General features: G+C 44.3%; 1 protein-coding gene across 12 annotated transcripts in view; it reads right to left on the reverse strand.

Annotated features, from left to right (window-relative positions):
- The window catches only part of Dennd1a (DENN domain containing 1A), a 552,823-nt gene that overhangs the window by 41,892 nt on the left and 486,139 nt on the right, over positions 1-24,792 (reverse strand). For all 12 annotated transcript variants that reach the window (XM_050124870.1, XM_050124871.1, XM_050124877.1 and 9 more), the window contains 6 exons: positions 18,622-18,726; positions 18,206-18,293; positions 16,292-16,332; positions 14,230-14,301; positions 12,883-12,939; positions 5,162-5,293 (listed from right to left, as the gene is read on the reverse strand). In XM_050124870.1, the coding sequence (XP_049980827.1) occupies positions 5,162-5,293; positions 12,883-12,939; positions 14,230-14,301; positions 16,292-16,332; positions 18,206-18,293; positions 18,622-18,726 (495 nt within the window). The remainder of the gene's footprint in view (positions 1-5,161; positions 5,294-12,882; positions 12,940-14,229; positions 14,302-16,291; positions 16,333-18,205; positions 18,294-18,621; positions 18,727-24,792) is intronic.

The raw sequence follows: 24,792 nt of genomic DNA on the forward strand, positions 1-24,792 counted from the left end.
TGGGTCCTCTGGAACTGGAGGTATAGGTAGTTGTGAGCCTCCATGTAGGTGCTGGGAATTGAACTCAGATCCTTGAGAAAACTCAGCCAGTGCTTTTAACCCTAGCCCCAAAATGGCTTTTTAAACTTTACACTGAAAAAGCTCGTAATCCTTTGTTCAAATGGAATGAGAAGAGAGGAGCATTTCAAGATGTATTTTTTGGAATCTGCACATTGGAAAACAAGCAATTACTCAGTTTGCTGATCAATGAATTGTGGGAAATATGAAGCAAGTCTGGAAGGTCTGAGGACTGGTCTTCCCACTTCTTTCTCAATGCGCCTTGGCAGCTTGCACTCAGAGCTACCAGCAAGCATCCCTGGATTCAAGCATTGTCTAATTCTCTAGTAGGGATGGAGGAAGGGCTGTGCATAGCTAAGCAGAGGTGTTGCTACTGGTTCAAGAGCAGACATGAGCACAGCCAAACTGGTTTCCTTACCAGCTGATGGTTATAACTCATTTTAGGGGATACAGATATTCAAGGTACCCAGAGACCAGAGATTGAATGTTTGACTAGCTACAGGTTAATGTTTCTATAGGAGGTGTGTGTGTGTGTGTGTGTGTGTGTGTGTGTGTGTGTAGGAGCTGCCTCTGCTGACTCCCGCTAAGGGAGAGGGTCATAGCATGGTGGTATTCCTGTGGGTGTTCCTACTCTGCTGTCTTTCTTAAGACAGTGACGGGAAAGAATTCCCACTTCCCATCCCAGAAGAGCCTGTCTTCTCTGCCTTCTCAGAACCCCTGTCTTGGGAGAAGAGTTTCTCCCAGGAAAGGGCATAGACATGCCCTATCCTCCCTTCCAGGCCCATAGTTCCTCCTTGCTAGGTGTTTGGGCAGTTCTGTCACTGTCTGCTTATCCTGTGAGGAGTAACTTAGCCCTTTAAACTCTGAAGCATGTTTAGCAACCATTTAGCCTCAGGGCTTAGGTAATAATATACTCCCTTTACTCACTCTTTCTTTCTTTCTTTCTTTCTTTCTTTCTTTCTTTCTTTCTTTCTTTCTTTCTTTTCTTTTCCTTTCTTGTTTTCTTTCTTTCTTTCTCTCTCTCTCTCCCCTCCCTCCCTCCCTCTTTCTTTCTTTTTTCTTTCTTTCTTTCTTTCATTCAAATTTGTTTTGTTTTGTTTTTTTGAGACAGGGTTTCTCTGTAACAGTGCTGGCTGTCCTGGAACTGGCTCTACAGACCAGGCTGGTCTCAAACTCACAGAGATCCACCTGCTTCCTGAATGCTAGGATTAAAGGTGTGTGCCACCACTGACCAGCTCGCTCGCTCGCGCGCTCTCTCTCTCTCTTCTTCTTCACTTCCCCTTCTCTCCCTCCCTCCTCACAGAGATCCACCTGCTTCCCGAGAGCTGGGATTAAAGGCATGTGCCACCACCGCCCAGCATTTATTTATTTATTTATTTATTTATTTATTTATTTATCTATCTATTTATTGTCAGCATCCCATGTAGCTTAGGCTGGACTTGAACTTTTGATCTTTCTGCTTCTATCCCCTCTCAAGTGCTGGGATTATGAGGGCATAACATCTTGCCTGGCTTTAGTCTCTGTTTAAAAGGTGTGCATTTTAGGGGTTGGTAAGATGGTTCAGTATGTAAAGGTGCTTGCTGTCTGGCCTGATGACTTGTTTGATCTCTAGGACTCACATGGTAGAAGGAGCAAACTGATTAGTGCTAGTGGTCTGCTGACCTGCCCACCTACACTAATGCACACACATACATGCACATACATGACCTCTTTTTTTCTGTTCATTACAGGCCTGTCTCTATCATTATGTCCTACAAGGGTAGAGGCTGGTTGCTTTTATGTAAATAGAAACATAGTCCCAGTCTTGAAGAGAACAGTGGATAAGAAACTATCTTTTCTCCCTGACAATAGACAATAGCCACTCTTGGCACTGTTTGTCTCATGGTAGCTGCTGTACCACTGCTGAGGGCATTGTACAGGGCCTCTTGCTGTCACCCTGTAGGATGAGTTCAAGGGGGCCGTCCTGCCTAGGCAGCAGAGCTAGTGTTGTGAGGTAGAAAGGTTAATGTGGCCATTCCAACAGTTCTGGTTTTCACAGGCCAGCTAAGTGAACTTTTTGCTTGTTCTATTTTGTTTCACCTTATTTATTTTTGAGACAGAGTATCATAATTATCCCAGACTGGCTTCAAACCTATGCACTTCCTGCCTCAGCTTCCCAAGACCCAGGATTACAGATGTGTATTACTAAGCCTAGTTCCAGCTAAGAGGACTTGAAAAAAATCTACAGGAATATGAGAGGTGAGGAGAATTAGAAGGTTAGCAGGCACTATCTGGCTGGGTCTGAGTCAGACTGTTTGGACTGGGGATGTGGGCTTGGGCAGGTCCTTTCAGGTATTTGATCAGGCATTTTCGATCTTGATCCACAAAACAAGGTCAATGGTCCCTTCCTTCATATAAGATATCGTGAGGTCTGTTTTTCTCCCTTAAGAAGAGATTTTACACCACAGACACTTACACTTTGTTATAGATTAGAAAAGAAACTGGACAAGGACTAGGATCTGGGACTTTCCAGATGCCATGAGTGAGGCTACAGTTTGAATGCACACCAGTTCAAATTGTTTAGAGAACAATGCCAAGTAAAGAAAATACAAAAGAATGTAGCAAATATTTTAAAACTGGAAGAAAGAACTCTTAAAACTCAGGCTGCCCAGAAGGAACTGCACTCCTGTGACCAATGGACCATCAAAGAAGGTCCTAAGGAAGGACTGAAGGACAACCCACCAAGGGGTAAAGCTGGAAAGAGTTAAAAGGGGGGGGGATTGGGGTTTCTGTGCCTCCCACCCCCACCCCAGCTAATCTGTCACCTAATGAAGAAGGGGCTGACACAAGTGAGCTAGCTGGCAGTTTACTTACAGCAAACTGATTAAGAATGTTCAACCAACAGCAGACTGTAGACCTTTCCAGAGAAAATAAATAGAGTGTAGACTGTATGCAAATGTGTTTGTCACTTTGACAGCACGTCTCAATTAAGGCATCTCATGGCTGTGGGTAGGCTCTGCGGCTGCAGCTGGAAGGGAGAGCCCACTGCATGGCTGATACTAGGGGCTTGACCTTAATCCGCATGCATGCATTAAAAAAAAATCCTGCCTTCCTGTACACTTGCATAATGCTAGCAGCCACATGAGGGAAGTGACAAACGGGGAAAGCCACTTACATCCTCTTCAGTGTGCAGACCTGTGAAGGCACAGACAGTTCTTATTTCAACAGTTTGGGGTGGCTTTTTTTAATTGTTTATCCCCCTTCCGTGTGAGCACACACACTCTTATTCTTACATTTAGCTGGAAATGACATTAAAGCCTCTCTCTACTTCTTGCTAAAATGGAAAGAAGGTCTCTCTGTTTCAAATAGGACCTCCTTTTCTGTGTGTTTTGAAAATGGAATGTTTAACACCATGAAATCCCTCTCCCCCGCCCCTCTTTCTCTGCAAAGGGCTCCCGACTCCATCAAGGGCTCCTTTCATGGGCAGGTTCCTATGCGCAGGAATGAGGACAAAGGGAAGCAGGAAGCTGACTCTGGAACGCCATGCTGGTGACAACCAGAGCTGTGCTTTCAGCAAACATAGCCAGCAACTGGGGTAAGAATTGCTCCAACAGACCCTGAGCCCCACAGGAGGCAGGGTTTCAGGGTGTGGACAGAGAAAACGCTGGTTAGTGCTGCTGCTTTACAGTACCTGTCAGTTGCTAGAATAGCCGCTTTAAATGTGGAAGTAGAAAAGGGGTGGATTTCCCCAATTAATGAGGTGTGGGCATACTACCCAAAAAGACTGATTAGAAAAGGATGATTTTCATGCTTCAGCCAGCTGTGCTTTATAACAATGACCCACAGTGAAAGGCTTGCTGGTTCTCTTTTCCCTTTTTTATACTGTTACTTATTTTTTCTATGTGTGTTTGCTTACATATGTGGGATGTGTGCATGCAATGGCCCACATGTGAAGGTCAGATGGCAAATTGGGAGAGAGACTCGGTTTTCTTCTACCACACAGTAGCTGGGGACTGAACTTAAACTGCCAGGTTTGGCTGCAGGCATCGTTACCTGCTAAGCCATCTCAAGGGTCTGGTTCTCTTTATTTTTAAATAGTTCAATGCCTGGTACACACTAAAAGCACTTAAGAAATGTCTCTCAAAACAAGAAATGTTTAAATGCAAGATTCTGGGCCCTTTCTGAGGTGAACTAGCAATCCTACTTACAGTAAATAAAAGTCAAAAGACTAGCTTTATCATACCTCATCTAGAGAATGGCTAAAGGATCCGGTGACTTAAGCTTAGCAGTACTGGCTGAGCAAGAGTACTAGGTCCCTGGTTACAGTCCCAGCGCCAGAAAATCAATCAATCAGATAAACAAACAGCAGCAACAAGAAACATTGCAAACTCTTGTTACAACCATACCTTGCTAACAGAGCCATGTTTCAGATACCAAATCAAACCAAAAAGCACCAAACTAAACCACATACAGCACACATAATACGTTTATCTTTGATAAGTAGAGCAGTTGATTGAAGAGAAGTAGGGAAGGGTATATTATCTTTTTAATTGAAACGAGAACCACAGGCAGGAAATGGATGAAAATTTCAATTTCTGGAAGAGTGTATTACTTAAGAGGAAAGAAATAAAATCAAATGAATAGACAATTTTTTAAGTGCTCGCACCCTTGTAAGCAGTTGGGTACAGAGTTGGATCTCTAGACCTACAGCAAGGATGTTTACTCCAAGAAGCACAACTCCCAATATTGATTTTCAGGAAGTACATTAATAAAGAACTCCGAATTGATTTTTTTTAAGCCTTTGCTTGTTGCCTTTTATTTGAAGATGCAAAGAAGGGTCTGGGATGCCAAAGTGTTTTAATGAGATGCTTAGCTAACCGGCACCATAAATGCAGTGCCTCAGAGTGGGGGAGGCAGCAGGAACATTTAATGACTCTATCAACAGTGGAGCTAGTGATGACCAATGCCATGCTGTCCCCACCCAGAGTCAAACACTTGATGGTACATAAAGCATGGTGTTGCTTTGCTGAAGGAGAGCTGCAGTGTGAACCCATGGCTGCTCATGCTTCAGCTTTTGACAAAACCAAAAACTCAAACCAGCCACCTGGAAGTGCACAGCACATACCTGCCCGAAGTGGACTGTGATAGGCCTCCGGTCTTCTCGAAGTCTGGGGTCCTTGGCCTCTTCCAGTGTGGATGGCAGGGTCTTTGGCAGGGACTCTTCTGCAGAGGAGACACAGCCATTCTCGGCGATGTCCTGCAGGGAGAAGAAAGGTCTGGGGTTGGCACTGGGGTCCTGGCCCTTTGTCCTCTTACCTCATCCCCACAAGCCATGAGGCCTGCTAAGAACTCCCTCCATGTTTTCTAAGCCTGACCCATGGGAGAGGTGGAGGAAATAGACACTAACTTGGCCCTTTGACTTTGCTGCACCAAAGCAGCCAAAATCATCCACATGAAACTATAAACATAATAATTCACAGAGGTGAAAAAAAAGTATTTCATTCTATATTCTTCCATGGCTATTTTCATTTTCACATGTTCACTTTGTCTATATGCAGATATTTAAAAATTACTTGTAATCACAGCTCATGCATAATTTTATATCCTATTTTTTCTCTAATATAAGCATTACCATGGTGCTTCAAAGCCATTATAATAATAATTTCAATAGATGCATAATATTTTCACTGATCAGACATTTAATGATTTAATAACTCATCCCACAACTATTGGGTGTTTTTTTTTTATTTCTCCTTTCTAAATGCTAGCAATAAAATGTTCTTTCCCTTTAAATTATTGCTTCTGTGGAAATCCCTAGGAATGAAAACATGAGGTCAAACATATAAACACTTTTTAAGGCTTTTTATTCATTCTACTAAACTGCTTTCCAATTTACAGCAACTCCCTGAAATGGGTGTATTATCAGCTTCACAGTACTTGTTAGCCTTATCATTTAAAAATGGATTGCTAATTTAATAGGTGAAAAATTAGACCTCATTGTTGTTTTAATTTGCACTACTTTAATTATTTGCAACTGTGGACTTTTTCTCCGCTTACTGATGGGTGCTACAGACCACATTCCTGCCTTCTTCCTCCTCCTCGTATTTCTGGAAGGACCTAAGGGGTCTCCCTGACCTGTAGAATATCTACAGGAGGAAGGAAAGCTTTTAAAACCTAAACATTTATATTTCATTTGTGTGTCTGTGGAATGAAGTCAAATGGTAAGGACAAGGGTAGACCACAGCTTTTTGGCTGGGGCTGTCAGGGAGCACTAGTGTGATCCAAGGCTTCTTTGGCTGCAGCTGCCAGGGAATACTGGTGTGAGCTAGTCAAAACTTGGATGTGCTCCCCTTCTGCAATAAGCATTATGGGTTTTACTGAGGTCAAGAAAGTTACTTAGGACAAGCCAGAAAATAAAGGTACAAATAAATAACACTCAAATAATTTTTTTCACCATCTAAAAATAATTCACAGGCTGAATTAAAGAACATCCAATTCTTTCCATTGTAGAAACAATTGTATGCTTTGGTCAACAGAATATTCCTCAAATTCTGCATATAAGAGATTGCTGATCATTGGTCACTCTTTTTTAACTGAACCTAGAAAATCATGAGTCAGAGGGAAAGTGGTTACTTAGGATAATTATGTTTTAAAGAGGAAACAAAGGTAACACTTCTGAGCCTCAGTTTCCTTATCCATAAATGAGGGTATAGGAGCTAGGGATGAAAGGGGATAGGTAATATAATATAAATGCCTAGAACTTTTTAGCTACCTAATAGACAATTGGAATGAAACAGATAGCTTCTATACATGTGTGTATACGTGTGTGTGTGTGTGAACAGTCTTATACATCAACTACCAGCCTCCTGCTTCTTTTCCTAAGGAATTAGCTGCTTTTCGGGCAGCCCTGTGCTTGGTCAGGGATACAGGAAGGTGATGACCTTTTGACCTTACAAACAGGGCTTGGGTCAGGTGGCCCACAGTGGATTGGCCAGTCTCAGCTAAGCTAAGGCTCAGTGATGAAAGGGGTTGCCGACAGCCAATTAGAAATGGATTGTTTGGAAAGGGGCTGCCCTAAGGTGCCTGGGTCAAATGGAACAAAGCAGGGGAGGGGTTCCTTCCATGTCAGAGAGCAACAAAAGGGCAAAAGGGGCATTTTGGGAGTGTATGGGTGCATCTAGGGGATTAATACAGGGCGAATGAGGCCAAATCATAACAAATCCATTTTTGGTTCAGGAAAATACCCCATCATATCGTGTGTTCGCGCGCGCGCGCGCGTGTGTGTGTGTGTGTGTGTGTGTGTGTGTGTGTGTGAAAAGAAATGGAGCTACAAGGTCACATGGTAGGAAAATGTATTAACTAGGAAACTATAAAATATCTTTAAAAGAAAACATGATAGTTTGGGGGGAAAGTGTCTTAGTTTAAGGGTCAAGTAAAAACTGCTATTTTCTAACTTTATCTGTTTGTTCCACCAATTAGCTTCCCTAATCTTTCAGATTCATTCAACCTCTGCAACAGTTTCTTTGTTTTTACAACAGGGAGGTTCTTAGTTGTTTGGTAGAGGTTTATGGAAGATGCTTTAAATGAGATGAGCTAGAAGGAGGCTTTGAGAGACCACAGTGCACAGGACACAAAACTCCCTTCCCTGTGTGGGGCACCTAACCCTGGTGGCTACTCTTCTAGACCACTGACTTCCATTTTAATGACGTTCATGAAGTAAATAGGATTATCTTTTCTTTATGATGAAGCAATGGGATTTAGACAGGAAAACCTCTTCTAGATCACAGAGACAAAGTGGAGGACCCTAAAATATGGGCTTGTGATGCTGGGCCATCAGATATGGCTTCCTCTTCCTCCTGGCTAAACTGCTCACAGGCTGCCATGCCCTATGCTATCTACTGTGGGACTCTCCAGACTGGGAGTTCCCTGGGATCTGGGTGTTCTAGGACAGCTCCTCCACAAATCTCTGTTAAGTTGAGCTAGCATCTGAAAGGTAAATGTGCCTGCAAGCCACATTTTGTTTAGTTAGAACATCCAGAAAGGCCTGGGTTTCTGTACTTTCTCATGGCTTCCCTTTGAGCTTTTGGCGTCTTCACTATTTCCTCCATCTGGGGAAGGACAACTGCTTCCTCCGAGGATGCTACAGGGAGCAGAGTGGGAGGAGCACGGGTCAAGAGAGCAATGAAAACAGTGAGATACCACTCTTTTCCATTGAATAGCAGACATATTGTGTGAGTAGGAGCCAGAGGAACAAGTCTGCATTTCTTGATTAAAGAAACTATGGCCCAAGAACTAACTGATGTCAGCTAAGGGATTGGGATATGGGTACCCTGACACCCTCCTGAGAGGAAGACAAACTGCAAGTTTACATAAAAATGCTGTAAGATGTGAGTGCCCTGTGGCCCACTAATTCTATTTCTAGAAATGTTTTTGAATGAAGAAACTTAGAAGTTAACTCAGGTATCCAGTAACAGAATTAAAGAGTGTATGTGTGCACAATGTGCGTGCACATGTGTAGTATGTGTGTATATGCATGCATGTGTTGTGTGACTGCATGTGTATGTATAGTATGTGTATATATGTGTGTGTATACATGCCCAGTCAATAAAATGTATGGGCTATTTAAAACAAGAACACACAGAAGAATCTTTTTAGAAGGAGGGGCATGTTCAGTGCCCACCACGAGAAAATGCAGTTGGAAGGGATGTAATTTCTCTCTTGACTTGTTGAATTCCCAATAAGCATGCATTTTGTTGGCAAATGGAAAAAAAAAAAAACCTTGACCTTCTAAATGTCATTTTTAAAAAGGGAAATAAGGGAATGCAGGGGTGGGGTGGGCCAACTCCTCCCTGAAGGTTCACACAGGAGGAAGACAGAGCTACAACTCAGGGGCTACCATTGGGTAACCAATTCTTTCCAGGAGCCTCGAGGCTACGGGCAGGGAGAGCTCCACCAAGCCCATCACTAGGCAGAGCACAGGAAGCTGAGGAGAATTCTATTCCTATCACCTTCCCAGAGCTCCCTACCTCTCTGTGGGGAAGATAGGCCTAGCACACAGCCCTCCTCTATGGATGAGCATCAGCCAACAGGCAGGGGCCTGGTGAGCACTGCCTCACCAGGGGAACAGAGTGGGCCATTAAGGCCTTTGCATTCACACCTAGAGTTGGGAGTAGGGTCCAGCACTCACCAAAGAGCTAGAACATCCTTCTCTGCTGGGCAGGCAGAGGTCAGCAAGGGCAGGGTGGCTTTAATCAAAAAAATGTAGCTGTGTCAGAGCCATGTCTGGAAAGATTCCTCTTGTGGCTATGTAAGCAGTTTAAAGGGAGGTGGTCTCACGGCAGCCATCTCTCAGTGTGTGCACACATGGCTATTTGGGCAGACTGTGTATTCTAGGTATGAGGCCAAAAAATGGAGATAATGCAATCCCACTCATGGAATTGCTGCTAAGTTCTACTGTTAACATGTTACCTCTTCTAAGATGGTCCCTAGTTAATGGACGAGGAAAACAGAGAGGGCTGGTAACGCCCTCAGGGCCACACAGTTAATATCCTACACAATCAGACTGAATCTTCTGGTAGGCTTCAGAAGGCCAAATGCCATATCTCCAAGACAGGCCACTGGGGGAAAGCGGGAGGGGTGGCCTATGCAAGAAACATTCTCCTCTTTGAGAACTGTGTTGTACCTGCCTTTTCCTAGCCTACTTCCCATAACAGAAAATGTAAATTAAAATATGAATATTGATATCAAACTAGTAGCCAAATTGGAGTCTCAGTGATCGAGGCTGCAGCATATTTTAATGTGTCTAAAGACAGGGAGCTGACAGTTGTGTGATAAGGTGTGAAAGTGTCTGTTCTGCAAGAGTCTACCTGTTCTCCTCACTCCCCACATGCCTGCTCACGCCTTCAGTGTGCTTGCAAGTGTTTGCCTAGAAACTCAAGCCAACTATGGGTTTGTTCCTCTCAGTCACAGTGATACTAAGCAAGCTCAATTTGTTGTTTAGATCTAGAAACTTTCCAAATGGCTATGAAATGGGCCCATTTGGCTAAAGCATTTTAATACTAAAAAAAATTACAGATTTTATTCTTTAGTATTTTCTTTAATATTTTCTTCTGTGTGTGTCTTAGCGGTACCAACAGATGAAGAGGGTGTGGGTGCAGCAACTGGATTTAAAGTGGCATTCTCTGGACAGCCCGGACCAGGGAAGCAATGCATGTTGATGTTCTTCTGCTGGTGAGGACATACCCCCCAGGGAAGTGCCACTGGTCCCCTTAGGAAGCCATGGCTTAAATCTCTGTCTTGTCTGCTTCCTATCTCTTAGCAGGTAGGACTTCAAAGGAGACCAGTCTACAGCAGAACTTGGCCACTTTGTTCTGTTTATCCAGAGAAATATGTTCTCCATCTTTCTTTCTTTTTTTTCTTTCTTTTTTTTTTTTTTTTTTTTTTGGTCCCTGGGGAAGCAGAGCAGATGTGGAATAAAGCCACACTATAGGATCTATGAACAATCACTTGTCACTGGTCACAGTTACCCTGAAAGCTGTTTCAGAGGCTTTGAAAAATCTATAGCACAAATGAACAAGGGATGGGAAAGGGGATCTGCTCAGTCGCATTAGAGATGATGGACCCTCCACACACCGTGGTGACCTCTCCTCAGGTCAGCCTCACATTCTCTATTTGCAATTCAAACCCAAGGCAAGAGCAAAGAGGGCAAGCTTGGGTTCTTGATTATATGTGCAAGGTCACCATTGCTATGCTGAGTTTGAGGAGGGCAAGGTGACAACCCAGAATGTTGGAAAATTAGTTCTTTGCTGGCAACTGCCTCAATTTCATAGCAGAAACCAAACTTGCGATATCTGTGTTAGGTGCATCCGGGGAGCCATAGCGACAGGTTCCATGTAGTGTGGAAGGGGTGGGTGTAAGGGGGAGAAAAAAGTCAAGGAAATATTTTCCACTACAGCGAGATAGGTCAGGGGAAGCCATATCCTAAATTAGCTCAAGAAAAAGAGCTAGAGATCACCAGAGACTAGGTGCCTATATATACTGAACAATACTGGGGTTTCAATTACAAAACAGCTCTTCCAAGAACAACTGCAAAATATCAAGTCTGAGGAAATCTGTAAGAGAGAAGGGGAAGTGAAAATTGAAAAGGGTGCACTAATAGATCTGTCAACAGTCCAGTGGTGACAAGCCACATTTCTATAAAATGCCTTTACCATTTGTGTCACCTGAGGTGCGCTGACACCCTCTACAGAACATTATCTCCTGAAGCTATTCTTGAAGAGACTGGCGTGGGCTGGGGAGAGAAAAGGGGAGGGGCAAAATTGGCTTTAGAGTCTGCGAAGGAAGGAAAAGGTGGAGTGTGGAAGGAACATGATCTAGACTGTGTAAATGAGCCTTTGGGTAAATACATGAGAGAAGCTGGGCTCTGCTGGCTGCTGCGGACACATGAGTGGTGGGAAAGACTGTGAAGGGCAGTCCCTGAGTCCCTGGCTTCATGGTCAGCAGAAGCAATGAGGCCCATGAGGCCATTTGTCTGGCGCCTGAGGGGGAAACCATGCCTTTCCTATTTCAGGAAATATACTAACCAACCATAGCCTACAATCTAGACACTGGGGAGGGAAAAGCTCCCCCCTGGACACATCTAATTCAGGTCCATACGACTGGGACAGAAGATGAAAAGGTATGACTAGTGACTCAAATAACAACCAGCAAAAGAATCACAGCTGCTAGTGTCTGCAGGATGAACAGACAAACATGGGCTGTGTGAATTTGTGTTACAGGGTTTAGATCACAGGATGAGAGCCTCAGCTGTTAAGAATTCACTGTCAGAGAAGCTAGGAATTTAAATGCTTAGTCAGAGCAAATTATTTTCCAATTAAAAGAAAAGAATCAATTCCTTCGACCCATTTCAAGTTAATGAGGATTTTTCTGATGTTATAAAGTTGAAACTACTTTCAATTAAAATCAAAACAAAATGCCAAGATAGTGGTACATTTAGGGATGCGGGTAAAATGACTTCAGACATCTTTCACCAAAGAAAACACTTTGGGAGGGCACTGGGCAGTAGAGAATGGCAGTGTTCTGACAGTGGAGGCCATCAGAGCTGAGATCTAATCCTATTTCTGCTGGGCTCACACACTGTGGCCTTGGGCAATTACTTCACACACAGCTTTGTGAATTCGGGGTGACAGCTCCTAGCCTGGTCCATCTTTAACAAAGAGTGGCAATCACAGTATCAGAGGTCATATTGCAACAGTACCAAAAAGGTCCCTGCTCTGGTCACCTTGCTGTACTCCCTGTAGACTCAGGTTGGGGAAATTTTAGGCAATTTTTCAGATGGACCACAGAGCTTCTGTTTGCCTGACTGCCTTAAACATAGGCTAGGCTACTCTCTTTAGGTACAGTGTGGTGGGAGAACCACAACATTCTCTTCCTGCTCACTCTTTGTGCATGTTTGTGTAGGGACCATGTGTGTGCCAGGACCAGAGGGGTCCTTTCTCTGGACATGTTTTTATGGTTTAGGTTATGCCGAGACCTATGGCAGAGGGTGGTGGTGGGGAGGACACCTGCAAACCCCAGGCCCAGTGGGGCAGGGCAGGGGACAGTGGTAACTCTGAACTTGCTCGCCTTTGTGTGTTTAAGACCACAAAGAGTCTTAATGTTATTTGGAGAGAGTTTTTTGTCTGTGAATATTTATAACAGTGTGAAACTCCCGGACAGCTGGTAATGCATTTTGAAGTGTGCTAACAACATTGTATCAAACAGCCCTCTATTGATCACATCCTACTTTTTTGTGGCCACGCATTTCATACACGGTGCTTATACATTTTGAATAAGAACTTCAAGTACCTTTTGCTTCAAGCGGTTTTTCACCTCTTTTATTCCCATTTTTGCATGATCTTTTGCCTGCATGAAAAATTAATTTAAGTTAAGATTCCTTTTCTGTTTCCAGCAGGGTCTATGCTTGATTTCAGTCTACCATGAACCACCTTCTCTGATTACTAGAAAAAAAAGAAGGAAAAATGGGATCATCAAGTTGAAAATATAATGGCTGCGAAAACAAATACAAAGGTAAAAGGTTAAAAAAAATCCCTTAAAGGCGCTGCAGATATTCCATTTTTGCATTTTGACAGCAGAGACTTTTTTCTTCTTTTCCTTGCCAGGCCTTTCTTCTGCTCTCCATAATTATTTACCTTGGCAGCGTGGTGACAGGTACCAGTAAAAGAACAGCAGCTTTACCTGCCACAAGACTCAGAACACCCACCATACCTTACCAGAGCAGGGCCTCAGGAGCAGGCTCTCCAGGCTGAAGGGTTGAAACACGACAGCAGCTGCCAGGTTTTTATAGTGCCATTTCCTATATTTCATTTTGGTGGACATCCTGGCCTCCACTTTCTGCCAGTTTTGATTTGTGTATCTTTGCTGGTGGCCACCCATCCACTATAGTAACCAGAGTTTAAGTACAGGAAGCACTGATACAATTAAAAATAAAAATAAAACAAAGCCAACCCATGTGTGTAGCTCAGGGTCGAATGATTAAGGAGGAAAAAAGCCACAAGAACAATGCTCGAGGTTTGTGAGAGATGAAGTGCCGGAGCTGCTGGATCCCCCTCACCTGCTGTGGGCCCCAGTCTCACAGTGTACTTCCTATAGAGCAGTGCTAAAAGAGAGGATGAAGAATTCGGGACAGAACTGAGGGGTCTTCTCATCATGCACATTGTCATGGTTATAAAACAGAGGCCCTCACCAACTGGTCTCCACATTCCCTGTTATGTAACTATACATGTAACCTGACATGGAGAGATTAGAAATGAGGGGTGGTCTCCCACCATGCACATAAAACAGCAATGCCAAGCAATTCTCAGAACACTGAGACTGATAAGAAATGGCATGGCCACCCTTTGATCACTTCTGCAATCTAGATATTGATATACTAAAGAATCAGGTTGTACTGAGTGTGGTGGTACACATTTTTAATCCTAGCACTTGGGAGGCAGAGACAGGAAGATCTCTGAGTTTAAGGCCAGCATGATCTACAGAGTGAGTTCCAGGACAGCCAGGGCTACACAGAAAAAACCCTGTCTTGAAAAAAACAAACAAACCAAAACCAACAACAAGAACAACAAGAACAACAACAACAAAAGAGGTTACATGAAAGAACCCACCCTTGGCTTACAGACTGTGACCAGTACTTACAAACTTGTAGACAGTCTTCATGGCTGGGTTAGCTTTTGTTTTTACAGTATTCAGAATTGCTCCACTTCCTTTCTGTAATAAAAATGTCAATCAGTGATATGGGCAAGAGAGAGAGTGGGCCAGCACCAACAATGAGTGTTTCTCTTTAATCAAGCCAGGCAACATTTCCAGAGTGTGTGAGAAGAGAAGCAAGCCCAGGTGGTCACTGGATGAAGTCAGTTAGGGCTATGGTAGACTCTGTGTGTGTGTGTGTGTGTGTGTGTGTGTAAGCATGTGTGGGGACTGGGGAAGAGGCACGCGATAACTAGTCAAGGGAAGACAGTGGGCTGCTTAGTACCTGCTCCTGTCCAGGCTACCTGAGGTAAGGGTTTCCTTATGGTTATAAGTAGCTCTTTAAAGAATTTCTAGCTACTGTAGCTAGTGTTCAGTCATATTTCATAACTGAACTATCTAGCTAACATCAAGCTACGGAAGAAAACAGAGTCCTGATCAAACAGGACCCGCTGGCATTATGGTTCCTCACTTTCCTTGGGGAGTATGGAAAGAAGATTGGAGAAAGGCTGTCCACTGGTTAGGAGGCAGCTAAGTGCATAGTCCATTTCCAACCGTACCCTGGTAACATGTTGTAAGGCTGTAAGGACCCTGAGCCAGGAGGGTTTAGTTGAAGACCACCAGACTCTGTGTGTAGGTGAGGGACACCAGGGTTCATGTAACATCTGGATGGTGGGAGCTGCACTGGGAGTTTGGAGACCAGAAGACTGGAGAGGGCTCTGGAATAGAAAACCTTTGACCTGGGCCATGCAGGAGGCGAGGGGGGATTAATGTGGAACATAGTAGGAATTGATGTTTTTAGGGGTAGCAAACAATACATAAAGGAGTGCAGAAGTTGGGAGCTATGGGTATGCTCTCAGAGGGCAAGGGGTTCTTGACTTGTGGTGAAAATGAGGTTGGAAGGCCACATGGAGTGGCTATTACAGAGCCTGGAATGCCAGGCCCAGGGGTTCATGCTCTGAAAGGCTTTTAATCAAATGTCGATGATAGTAATTGTTATTTCAACTTTTAGCACAATTGTTGGTAACTGCTTGCCTTAAAGATTTTGAGTTTTAATGAAAAACATTACAGTTTGACCTAGAAAGCATTCTTTGTTGTAGAAGAAGAGGAAAGTTTCACCTACTCATCTATTCCATGCTGCCTTCCAAAATTCCTCAGAACCCCGTTTAAAGGGTCCTTTGGAGTACTGAAACTCCCTTTATCAATCAATCAACAGGTCCTTATTGCTTGCCTCTGATGTGCCAAGTGCTGTGTTTGGCCATCTAAGAACAAGGCTGTCTTTCATGGGGGAGCTGCTTACTCTGGCCAACTGCAGCCACTTCCACGGGACCTGCTTGGCAGCAGCTGTGGTTGGCCCCAGAGCAGGCGAGAACACTTATCACATTATGCTGGAGTTGCCTGTTTACGTGTCTGCCTCCCTAACGAGATGGGGAGCTCCCCCAGGGCAGGACCTGCCCCCCTCTGGATTCCCAGAGGCCAGCTGTCCCTGGCACACAGTAGGCCTTAAGTACATACTCAATTAGAAAGTCATGGAAAAGTAAGGTAAAATTTGGATTCCTTAGAGGCCAAAAGAGCCCTGAGCACCTGGCTTCCAATTCGACAAGACGTTGTTCACAATAGCAGTAAGGAGGTGAAGAAAAGTCTCCCAGGGATATGTTCTTCATTTTCCCAGGAGCCCTTGCTGTGAAAGACACTGCAGGGTAGCAAGGAGGACACATCTTTGGCTTCCCTGTGATCATGACAACTGCCTGGTCATGGAAGGAAATGTTCTAGAACAGTACGTCACTCCGTGGGCCTTGGCAGGCTCTCCTGTCTCTTTGTCTTCCATTAAGGGAGACTGTCTCCTTCTAGTCTCTTCCATAGGATGGTAGCCTGGCATTGAAACAACAGCATCTTCAGTTGAGAGAAAGGCATGTTCTGCATCTTGGGGCAGCTTTGTAGGTGGCCAAGGAGCAGAGGGCTACCAGGAGGCCGAGAGGAAACCGGGTGGCTCTGAATGGGGCACACTTACCCGCACTGTAGACAGCCACTGACGGTACAGCTTATCACTGCCTAGGGGAAGAGGAGGGAGAGAGGCTGCCATTCAAAGAATTCTTTAAATTGCCCTTGTACAGACTGGAAAGTTCACAGTCTAGGAAGGTGAGGAGGCTACTCTCTGCAGCATGTGGCAGTGAGTCAGGACACAGGTTTTCATTCTAAGTTGTTTGTACCAGTGCCCACAGTACAAAGCTCCTGCCTCTCCATCCCATGCTTCCGTTGGCACAGCCTTGCACTCTGACCAAGAGGAACTACCGTCCCCTGCCATCTGTGTCGAAGTGAACAGAACAGGCAGCTAAATGTTAGATCCTCTGGAGTGTCATTCTCTTCTTTCTATTACAATTATTTTTTTTTTTGTTTTAAAGAAAGAGTGTCATGTAGTTCATGCTGGCCTTTTTCTTTCTACGTCACCCAAAATGATCTTGAACTTCTGATCGTCATGGCATAGTGCAAGGTTAGGTGGCATTGAAGCTTGAGCCCAGGACACTATGCATACATCTTCTTCCTCCCTCAGGTCACATTCATATTCTTTGATGTACCATGAGTCACCAGAGCTGACTATCTAGTGTAGGAGTCCTGCTGGACACACAAGCTACCTTTGGTACATTTTCCTGGTGACAGGTTTTGTGGGTGAGTCCTGTTCGTTGCATTCTGAGGGCCAACGAGGTCTCAGCAGGATACTTTTCAGCAATATACAGAGCCTGTCTTCTCTCTGAACCCCTCTGCCATGGTCAGAATTTGACCCAGAGTCTGCTCCTTCTTTAAGCTCTTGAATGGTGGAATAAGAGTCAATGGAGCTCGATTCCAACCACACACAACTCAGTGTCTCTCTGCCTGCACTGGTTTAATTTGCATTTGGCTTAGTCGTTTATCTCTTTTCCTAAGGACCAAAGCTAGTGCTCACACTGTTTGCTCAGCTCTGGGTACCATGTTCGGGGAATGCTTGTTGACAGTCTACATGTCCAGAGACTCTGTACTGCTTTAACAATTGTGGATGTGAAGTTGCCTCTGTGAGCTTGTGCACTGTTGCTCAGGTCATCAGCACAGCCCAGACTGGACAGGTTTAGTAGTAAAATAGTGTCATTATTTTGACTTCATGAAACTACGTGTATGTACTGTCATCTCTGCCATCAAAGATAGAACCAGTGGTGTGTGGGAAGAAGAAGCCAGATTGGGACTCAGGAGATGCTCATTACTGACATGCCCCAGATGCTTCCACTGAAAAATGAGAGGATGGTCCCTCTGAGCCTGGCCACCCAGCAATGATGCATTTTCTTTTCATTTATTTGTTTGTCTGAGAAAGGGTCTCACTGTATTGTTCAGGCTGATCCCAACTCCTGGGCTCAAGTGATCTCCCCTCAGCCTTCCCATGGCTGGGACTACTTATCACTGTGCACAACTTGACGATGCTCATGCTACACAGAAACATGTGTTGAGCATTGACGCTATGATCAGGACTGTCTTGGGGTACTGTGCAATGCTGCTCATAACTCACTTCCTCACTTTAGAAGTTCTGCCAAGTAGTCTGTGGCACTGTCAGTGTAGGAGTGGGAGAACAATGGCTGGAAAATGGACATGACTTGGCCCAGATGTCACAACTAACAATGAGGCAGGGGCCCGATTTGAGTTTAGCTGCCCTACTTCAGAATCTGGTTAAGTGTCCCTTGCATCATGCTGGCCATGACACTCTGCAAGACTTTTCTACCTAGGAGAGTAATGACTCTGGGATCAGAGGCTACACATGGCTAAACTACATGCATTCTGTCACAAAACAATGAGGAATTTCCCAACTCTTCCAAGGTCAAGGTTGAAGTCTGTCTCCCCATGCCCTCTCCTGAAGAAGAAAACAATCTCATCTGTGCCAGGAACGCAATGGGCAGCATCTTACCAGCATACTCGCCCATGTTGATCTCCTCCTCAAAGACATCACTGAAACCTTCGCCAGAATTGAGAAGGTCTAGACGGCCATCAATAAACTGGAAAGAATAAAAAGCAAACACACCATAGCTTGTCTATAAACAGGGGAGCCATCCAACTGGGCACTAAGGTCTATCCTCAAGATCAGCCAAGTTGTTCAAGATGGGAAAGGCCCTTTGAAAACCACAAGTCTCTCGAAAATGCTGGCTGTGTTTTTCTAGCTCAGAAAACTGCAAGGCAAAGACCTGTCAGGAACCTGATGCCCCTTTTACACCAGCCCTGCCCCCGAGTCCTCCCCCCGCCCGTCTCCTCCCTTCCCTCATTTTTAGTGTTGAAGGTGAAGACAGCTACAGAAATACCTGGCACAGGCCAAGAGAGGCTGGGTACCTGTTTGAAGAGCTGCAGCTGTGTGGCATTCTGTAGGAACTGCCTCATGGCTCCAGAGCGGTAGTGGGACACGAAGGCTTCCTCACTGAAGGTGATGGGTTCTTCCTGGGAAATGGAGAAAGAACATAATGGTAAGAGGCAAGCAACATCCCTTCTGCAGGTTTCCACATCTGCCTATTCCTTTATTCCACACTATCACGGTCATTCTAGTTGATGGTCGAGGAAGCTGTTGTAGGAAGAATTAAACCCCAAGTCAGAGAGACTAGAAGGCGAGGCTGACAACCAAGCTCAGCTGGGCAGCCCTATTCACCCCGTCCCTAACACTGATGATCGTAAGAGCAAGTTAGCACTGTGCCTGCCAGTGTGATGATTTCCAAATGTATTCTGCCATGTTTAGGGGTAGAACCCTGAAGCCAGTCAGTGCCTCATGTTGAAGGGGCCCTGATAAAGCAGAAATGAACCTTTCAGAGATGAACAGGGGTGACACTGGGCACACTGGTGCTTGGTGGCCTTTTCTCAGGTACCAACTGCGGAAAATAGTTTTAAATTCATTTATAAGTGATTATTATTTTTGTTGATTTTTTTTTCGAGACAGGGTTTCTCTGTGTAGCCCTGGTTGTCCCGGAACTCATTTTGTAGACCACGCTGGCCTTGAACTCATAGAGATCCACCTGCCTCTGCTTTCTGAGTGCTGGGATTAAAGGTGTGGGTCACCACTGCCAGGCTTTCCCCCACATACACCCCAGCCAGGTTCTTGCTATGTAGTTCAGGCTGGCCTTAAACTTGTGAGCCTCCTATCTCAACTTTCTAAATGTTGGGATTACAGGTGTGTACCACCATGCCTAGCTCCCACTAGCTTGACCTATAGCAAGTTATAATTTACGAAATACTGGCTGATCAAAAATAAAATTTACCACCTGCAAAAGTTTGTGTTTAAGCTATCTGATGAGTAAGATTTGTCCACAGAGTACATTTGAGTCAAGAAAAGGATGCTCTAAGTTTGGTATTGTATAGTCAATGCCTCGCTCTTTCTTTGAACTCATTTACAGCACTTGTCTATGCAGACATGTCTTTAATTTTGGTCTGCATCCCTGATTATGAAAGATCTCACTTTTACATCTCAAGCTGTGTTAGGGCACTCCCTCCTTTCATGGACTTGGTGGCAAACAAAAAGATGTTTGAAGCTCCGCTTTTATCCTGATTTAATGAGTTACGTGTTAAATTTACTGTCTGGCTCCTTTAAGTTCCAAGAATTCCTTTTGCTTCAATCTAGCCAATATTAACTCAGCAACTGGGCAGCCTCACTGCTCAGGCTGCAAGGATGGCCTAGAAATATGAGAATGGAAAAATGTATTTTTATAGTTAAACCCTCCTCAAGTTTACAAAGGATTTAAGGCATTTTTGCAAGCATCCAAGACAACAAATAAGAAAAATGATTGCTGAGAGGCACACACATTGTGAAATAATTTAGAAATAGTTCTGGATGTGCTGCTTCTCCTGCAGTTTCTAAACTTAAGTCACAGAATTATTCTGGAGCTACCTGGCAGCTGAAGCAAGAGAGAAACTGCTAACTGTGTGGCACGTGGGAGGAATAAGCCACTGCTGGTCCCTGGGAAAGGAGTTATAGCTGCTCATGTTACTTTGGCATGGACTGGCGCTTCTCCACCAAACCAAGTCCAGGGAGAACTTCACCCCCTCAAGCCTTTCTCCTCACTGTTGGGGCCATATTCGCTCTAGGATTTTATACACACTGACAAGTTTTGATGCATATCACCAGCCCAGAACCTCACTAGCCCTCTAAAGCCTGTCACTCCGTATCTGGCACTCACCCTCTCAGTTATGGATCCCCATCTCCATCCAAATCATTGCCTCCCTTTCTTGGTTGTCAGAGCCTCACTGATCCACAACTGACCTGTTAGACTTCCAATGTCCTTCCTGTCCAGCCTGGGAAGGATCTCACACACTCACTGCTTGCCCCCCATGACCCTGGCATAGGCCCAGACTGCTGTGCTGGGGGTTCACCTTCATGCTCTCTGTCCTGTTTCACTCATTCTGGTTCCTATCAATTCTGGCCAAAGTTCAATCATGTCACCATATTACTCAGAAATCCAGTTGCCCAGGTGCAGCCTTCATGTAATGACCATTATATACTTTATACCGTGTCCTTTATACTGTGATTCCCGTGAACAGATACACTTGTTTGCAGAACTTTACATACCACATAATATGTGACACACACCAGGGTCTTATGTGGGAGATGGGGAAACTTTTCGTCTTTGGCCAGGTGAGTAGCCCTTTAGGATAGTCCCTCTGTGTCCCTTTGTATCTGCTCCTCCACATCTGTTTTTACAAAAGCAACTTCTGGTCCATATGCTGTGTTGTTCCATAGTTACCCTTACTTTCTTTGCTTTCTGCCTGACTCAGGCCTGGGTGTGGCAGTCACTCACCCTTGCTTGGTATTACCAGACACCATTACCATGAGTGCTAGAACAGTCTTTCCCAGCATCCTCTCTGACCAGGAGCCTACGAGGGCAAGTTTTTGTTGAACATATCTCCACATCCTCTGGGGTCACTGTAGAACCTGGGCTCTAGTTACAAGTGCAGGGATGTGAGTTAAACAACCACAGAATGAGCTCAACCCTGCTTCCTGCTGCAGGACCTGTAGCCTTGGTGAGACATAGACCCTGCTGTCTTGGTAAAGAAGTCTGGGATACCATGAGGGATGAGTGGTGCTTGTGTTCAGAGTGGAGGGTGTTAGAGTTGCTCAGATGAACTGTGCACTTGTACTTGGAACCAATCACAGAGGACTCATCCGCTGGAGTGATGACACTCCTTCCAAGATCCTGACAATGATCACACTTCACTAGTGGGCTCCTGGAGATGTCCCACAGATGTGTCTTAGATGCGCAGCATCAAGGGTTTCCTTAACAAACCTTCAGAATGCAGAACACCAGTCCTTCAGACATAAGCCCCCTGGGAGCTAAGCAAGGGCTCAGTGAAGACCCCGCCATAGGGTGAGGGTAAGCACACAGAGCTCTTCCCTTCCACTTTGTGCACCTGTGTCCTACAGCTGTCATGGCTTCCACTGAGCCGTAGTTCAGTAACTATAGGCAGTCTCTTGTTAATTCTCTTCTTTACAAAAATTGCAAGCATTGCTGGTTTAGTTCTCTTATTTGATTGATTAAACCTTTTGTCTTCTTAGGTGACACTCTAGGCACTGGGGCAACCTGCTGATGGCAACATTAATTCCAGGGAGTCAGGCCATGAGCATTTGTGCTTAGATGGCATTAGTAAAGAGTTTTTCCATCTATGACCCCAAGGACAGTAAAATACAGCTGCTCAACCCCATCAAGGCCTCTGTTACAAAAAGACAAGTGTTCCCTCTTGGACTGTCTTCTTGACATATGGAATCAATCGAAAAGTCCATCACTAATGAGTTAAATCACTGTTTGCAGGTGAAGCCCGTGACTCCAAAGGTTTGAATTCTCCAGAAATAATGGCTTCATCCACACAGCTTCTTCAGTACTGGTGTACAAACACAACCCCCACCAGGCTCTTCAAACTACTTTCTTTGTCCTGCTAACTCCTCTGTTTCTTAACAAATTTAACTGTCATCAAAAACATCAATTTTACTGAACATAAGACAAGAAGAGCAGTCTCCTTTTTATAGATTTTATTTAAAATTAAAAACCCATTATTTTTGCAAGATTCATCTCTATATATTCAAACATTTAAAAAACAGCTCTTATAAGCCAGGTTCTGGGTAAGAAGAAAGAAAATATAAAACACAGATCATAAAAACACCAGGTACAAGGTGGGAAGTAGATGAAGGTATAGACTATATAAGAATGGGAGAATATTCTGACCATGGCAATGCTATTTGTGTGTGTATGCAGGGCGGGGGGGGGGCAGTGCTTCTGTGTATGTGAAGGTTGACATCAGGCAACTTCCTCAATGACTCTCCACTTTATTATTGCATCCTGGGGATTGAAAACAGGTAAGTGACAAGTGCCTTTACCTGCTTATCTTGCTAGCCTCTCTCCACCTGACTTTTTATATTGTCTCTCATCGCACGATAGCTCACCCACTGTTTTAGCTACATTGGCTGGCAAGCAAGCTCTGAGATCCTGCTGTATTTCCTTTCAGTCATGAGATGACAGGGTTGTGGCAAGGCCCCACTTTATGCTGGGGACCCGAAGTCAGGTCCTTATGCTTGTGCAGTGGGTGCTTTATCTGTTGAGTCAAAATGTGGTATTTATGTATGTTACACATGCCTTAAAAAGGAATCTGACACATGATACAGCATGGATGCACCTTGATGATACTATGTTGAGTGAAACAAGACAGTCAAGAAGACTGGTAACTATGAGTGATCAAAATCATAGAGAAAAGAGCAGAATGGGGGCCAGTGGCAGTTGAAGAGCTGTTCAGTGGGTTTCAGATTTAGACAATGATGAAGTTTGGGAGATGGAGATGGCTGCACACCCATGTGAATGTATTGAAGGACATGGGACTGCATTATAAAATGGCTAAGATGGGAAATTTTATGAAAAACTTAATTATGATTTTAAAAAATTGACAGAACATGGCAGGGTACAAGGTGATTGCTTATTTGGTTTTGGCTTGAAAATTTCCCTAATAGTAAGTCAGTTATTTTAAAGGAATTCCGCCAAGTTCAGGGAACAAACAACCACAGTGTGGAGTGGCACCTGATACACCAGAGGGCTAGGACTGCTTTTGCTAAAGGAACCTTTACAAAAACTTGAAGCTTTCCATTTAGTTTCTGTAAGGCAACTCAACATGGTAAAGAGTGAACATGCCATGGATTTGAAAGGCCTTGAACGCTAACCTTCCTAGCAGTCAAGTAATCTCTGGTAACTCAATCTGTCTTTCCTCCATTGGTGGTAATAGTGATAGTGGTCCCTCACAGTGTCAAAATGAAAACTGAAACAGATCATCACAGAGGGTGTTTCCACAATGGTTTTCCCACAAATAATAGTGGGTAGAGATTGGTCTTGCCTGTGACAAGCAGGGACCAGTGTAAAATGAACACTCTTGAAAATAAAATGCTTCTAAAATCTATTCCTTCCTTTGTTCCCCCCTCTTCCCTTCCTCCTTTCCCTCTCTCCTTCCTTTCTTCCGTCCCCCCTTCTCTCTCTTTTTCAAGATCTATCCTGGTGTTTAGATACAATAGTATACTGACACTCCAAGTAAAGAAGGGAATCAATGTTTAGTTATTAGCATGATTTTTGCTGTTCAATTTTATACTATGTGATATTGGCTTTAAAAAATAATAAATTTGATGGGCACTGACTGTATTTCATAGCTGGTACATGTACCTGTGTTTCTTTCTTTTAAAGATTTTAATTTTAATTATGTGTATGTGCACATGACTGGGTCCTGAGAACTGAATTAAGGGCCTTTGGAAGATTATTACACACTCTTAACCACTGGGCCATCTCTCTAGTTCCTGTGTTCTCATCAGTTCATGGAAATGCTGCATCTCAGCTGTTTTAATTTTACTTCTTGATATAGGTATAGTCCACACATTTTCTGCCTTAGAAAGGAAGAGGGGCCATATTCGCTCTCTTTCTTTCCTATCATATTCAGAGTAAGGACAAGAAGCAAACACAATGTGTGACAGCTCCATTTTGTTTTAATGCTGGTCTGAAGGTTACTCTTCACAGGTCATCTGGGCAGCTGCCAAGGGACCAATGTGACTTCCCCTGTGGTGTGGAGCATAGTTCCCAAATCTTTATTTACTGGAACACAGGGACAAAAGAAGGGTGGGAGGAGCAGTGGGTTCCCTTGCTGTAACACTGGCAGCATGAGCATAGAGAGAAGGGGCCTATGTCAGCTGAGGTCTCATCTGTGCCAACCAAGCTTGTCCCATCCTTGCCAAGACCTTCACATATAATTCCCATCTCATGAGGAAGGGACATTCATGGCGAAGCCTTTAGCTCAAAGTCTCAGGGATCTCCAGTCTATGACTCTTGGGCTCAAGTACAAGCACAGCACACAATGAGGTCATGAGGCAGATAGAGGGGTGAAGATCACTGCACAGTCAATCAGATGACTCTGATACGGCTGGGCCAAGTCACCCTTGGAATGACAGGATAAAGACAGCTTTCTGCAGCAAGTGTGGAGTAGCTGAGGTGTGTTGGGGGCTGA

Source organism: Alexandromys fortis, unplaced genomic scaffold (genome assembly GCF_014885135.2).
Source record: "Alexandromys fortis isolate MF-2015 unplaced genomic scaffold, M_Fortis_MF-2015_v1.1 scaffold_228, whole genome shotgun sequence".
NCBI lineage: Eukaryota > Metazoa > Chordata > Mammalia > Rodentia > Cricetidae > Alexandromys > Alexandromys fortis.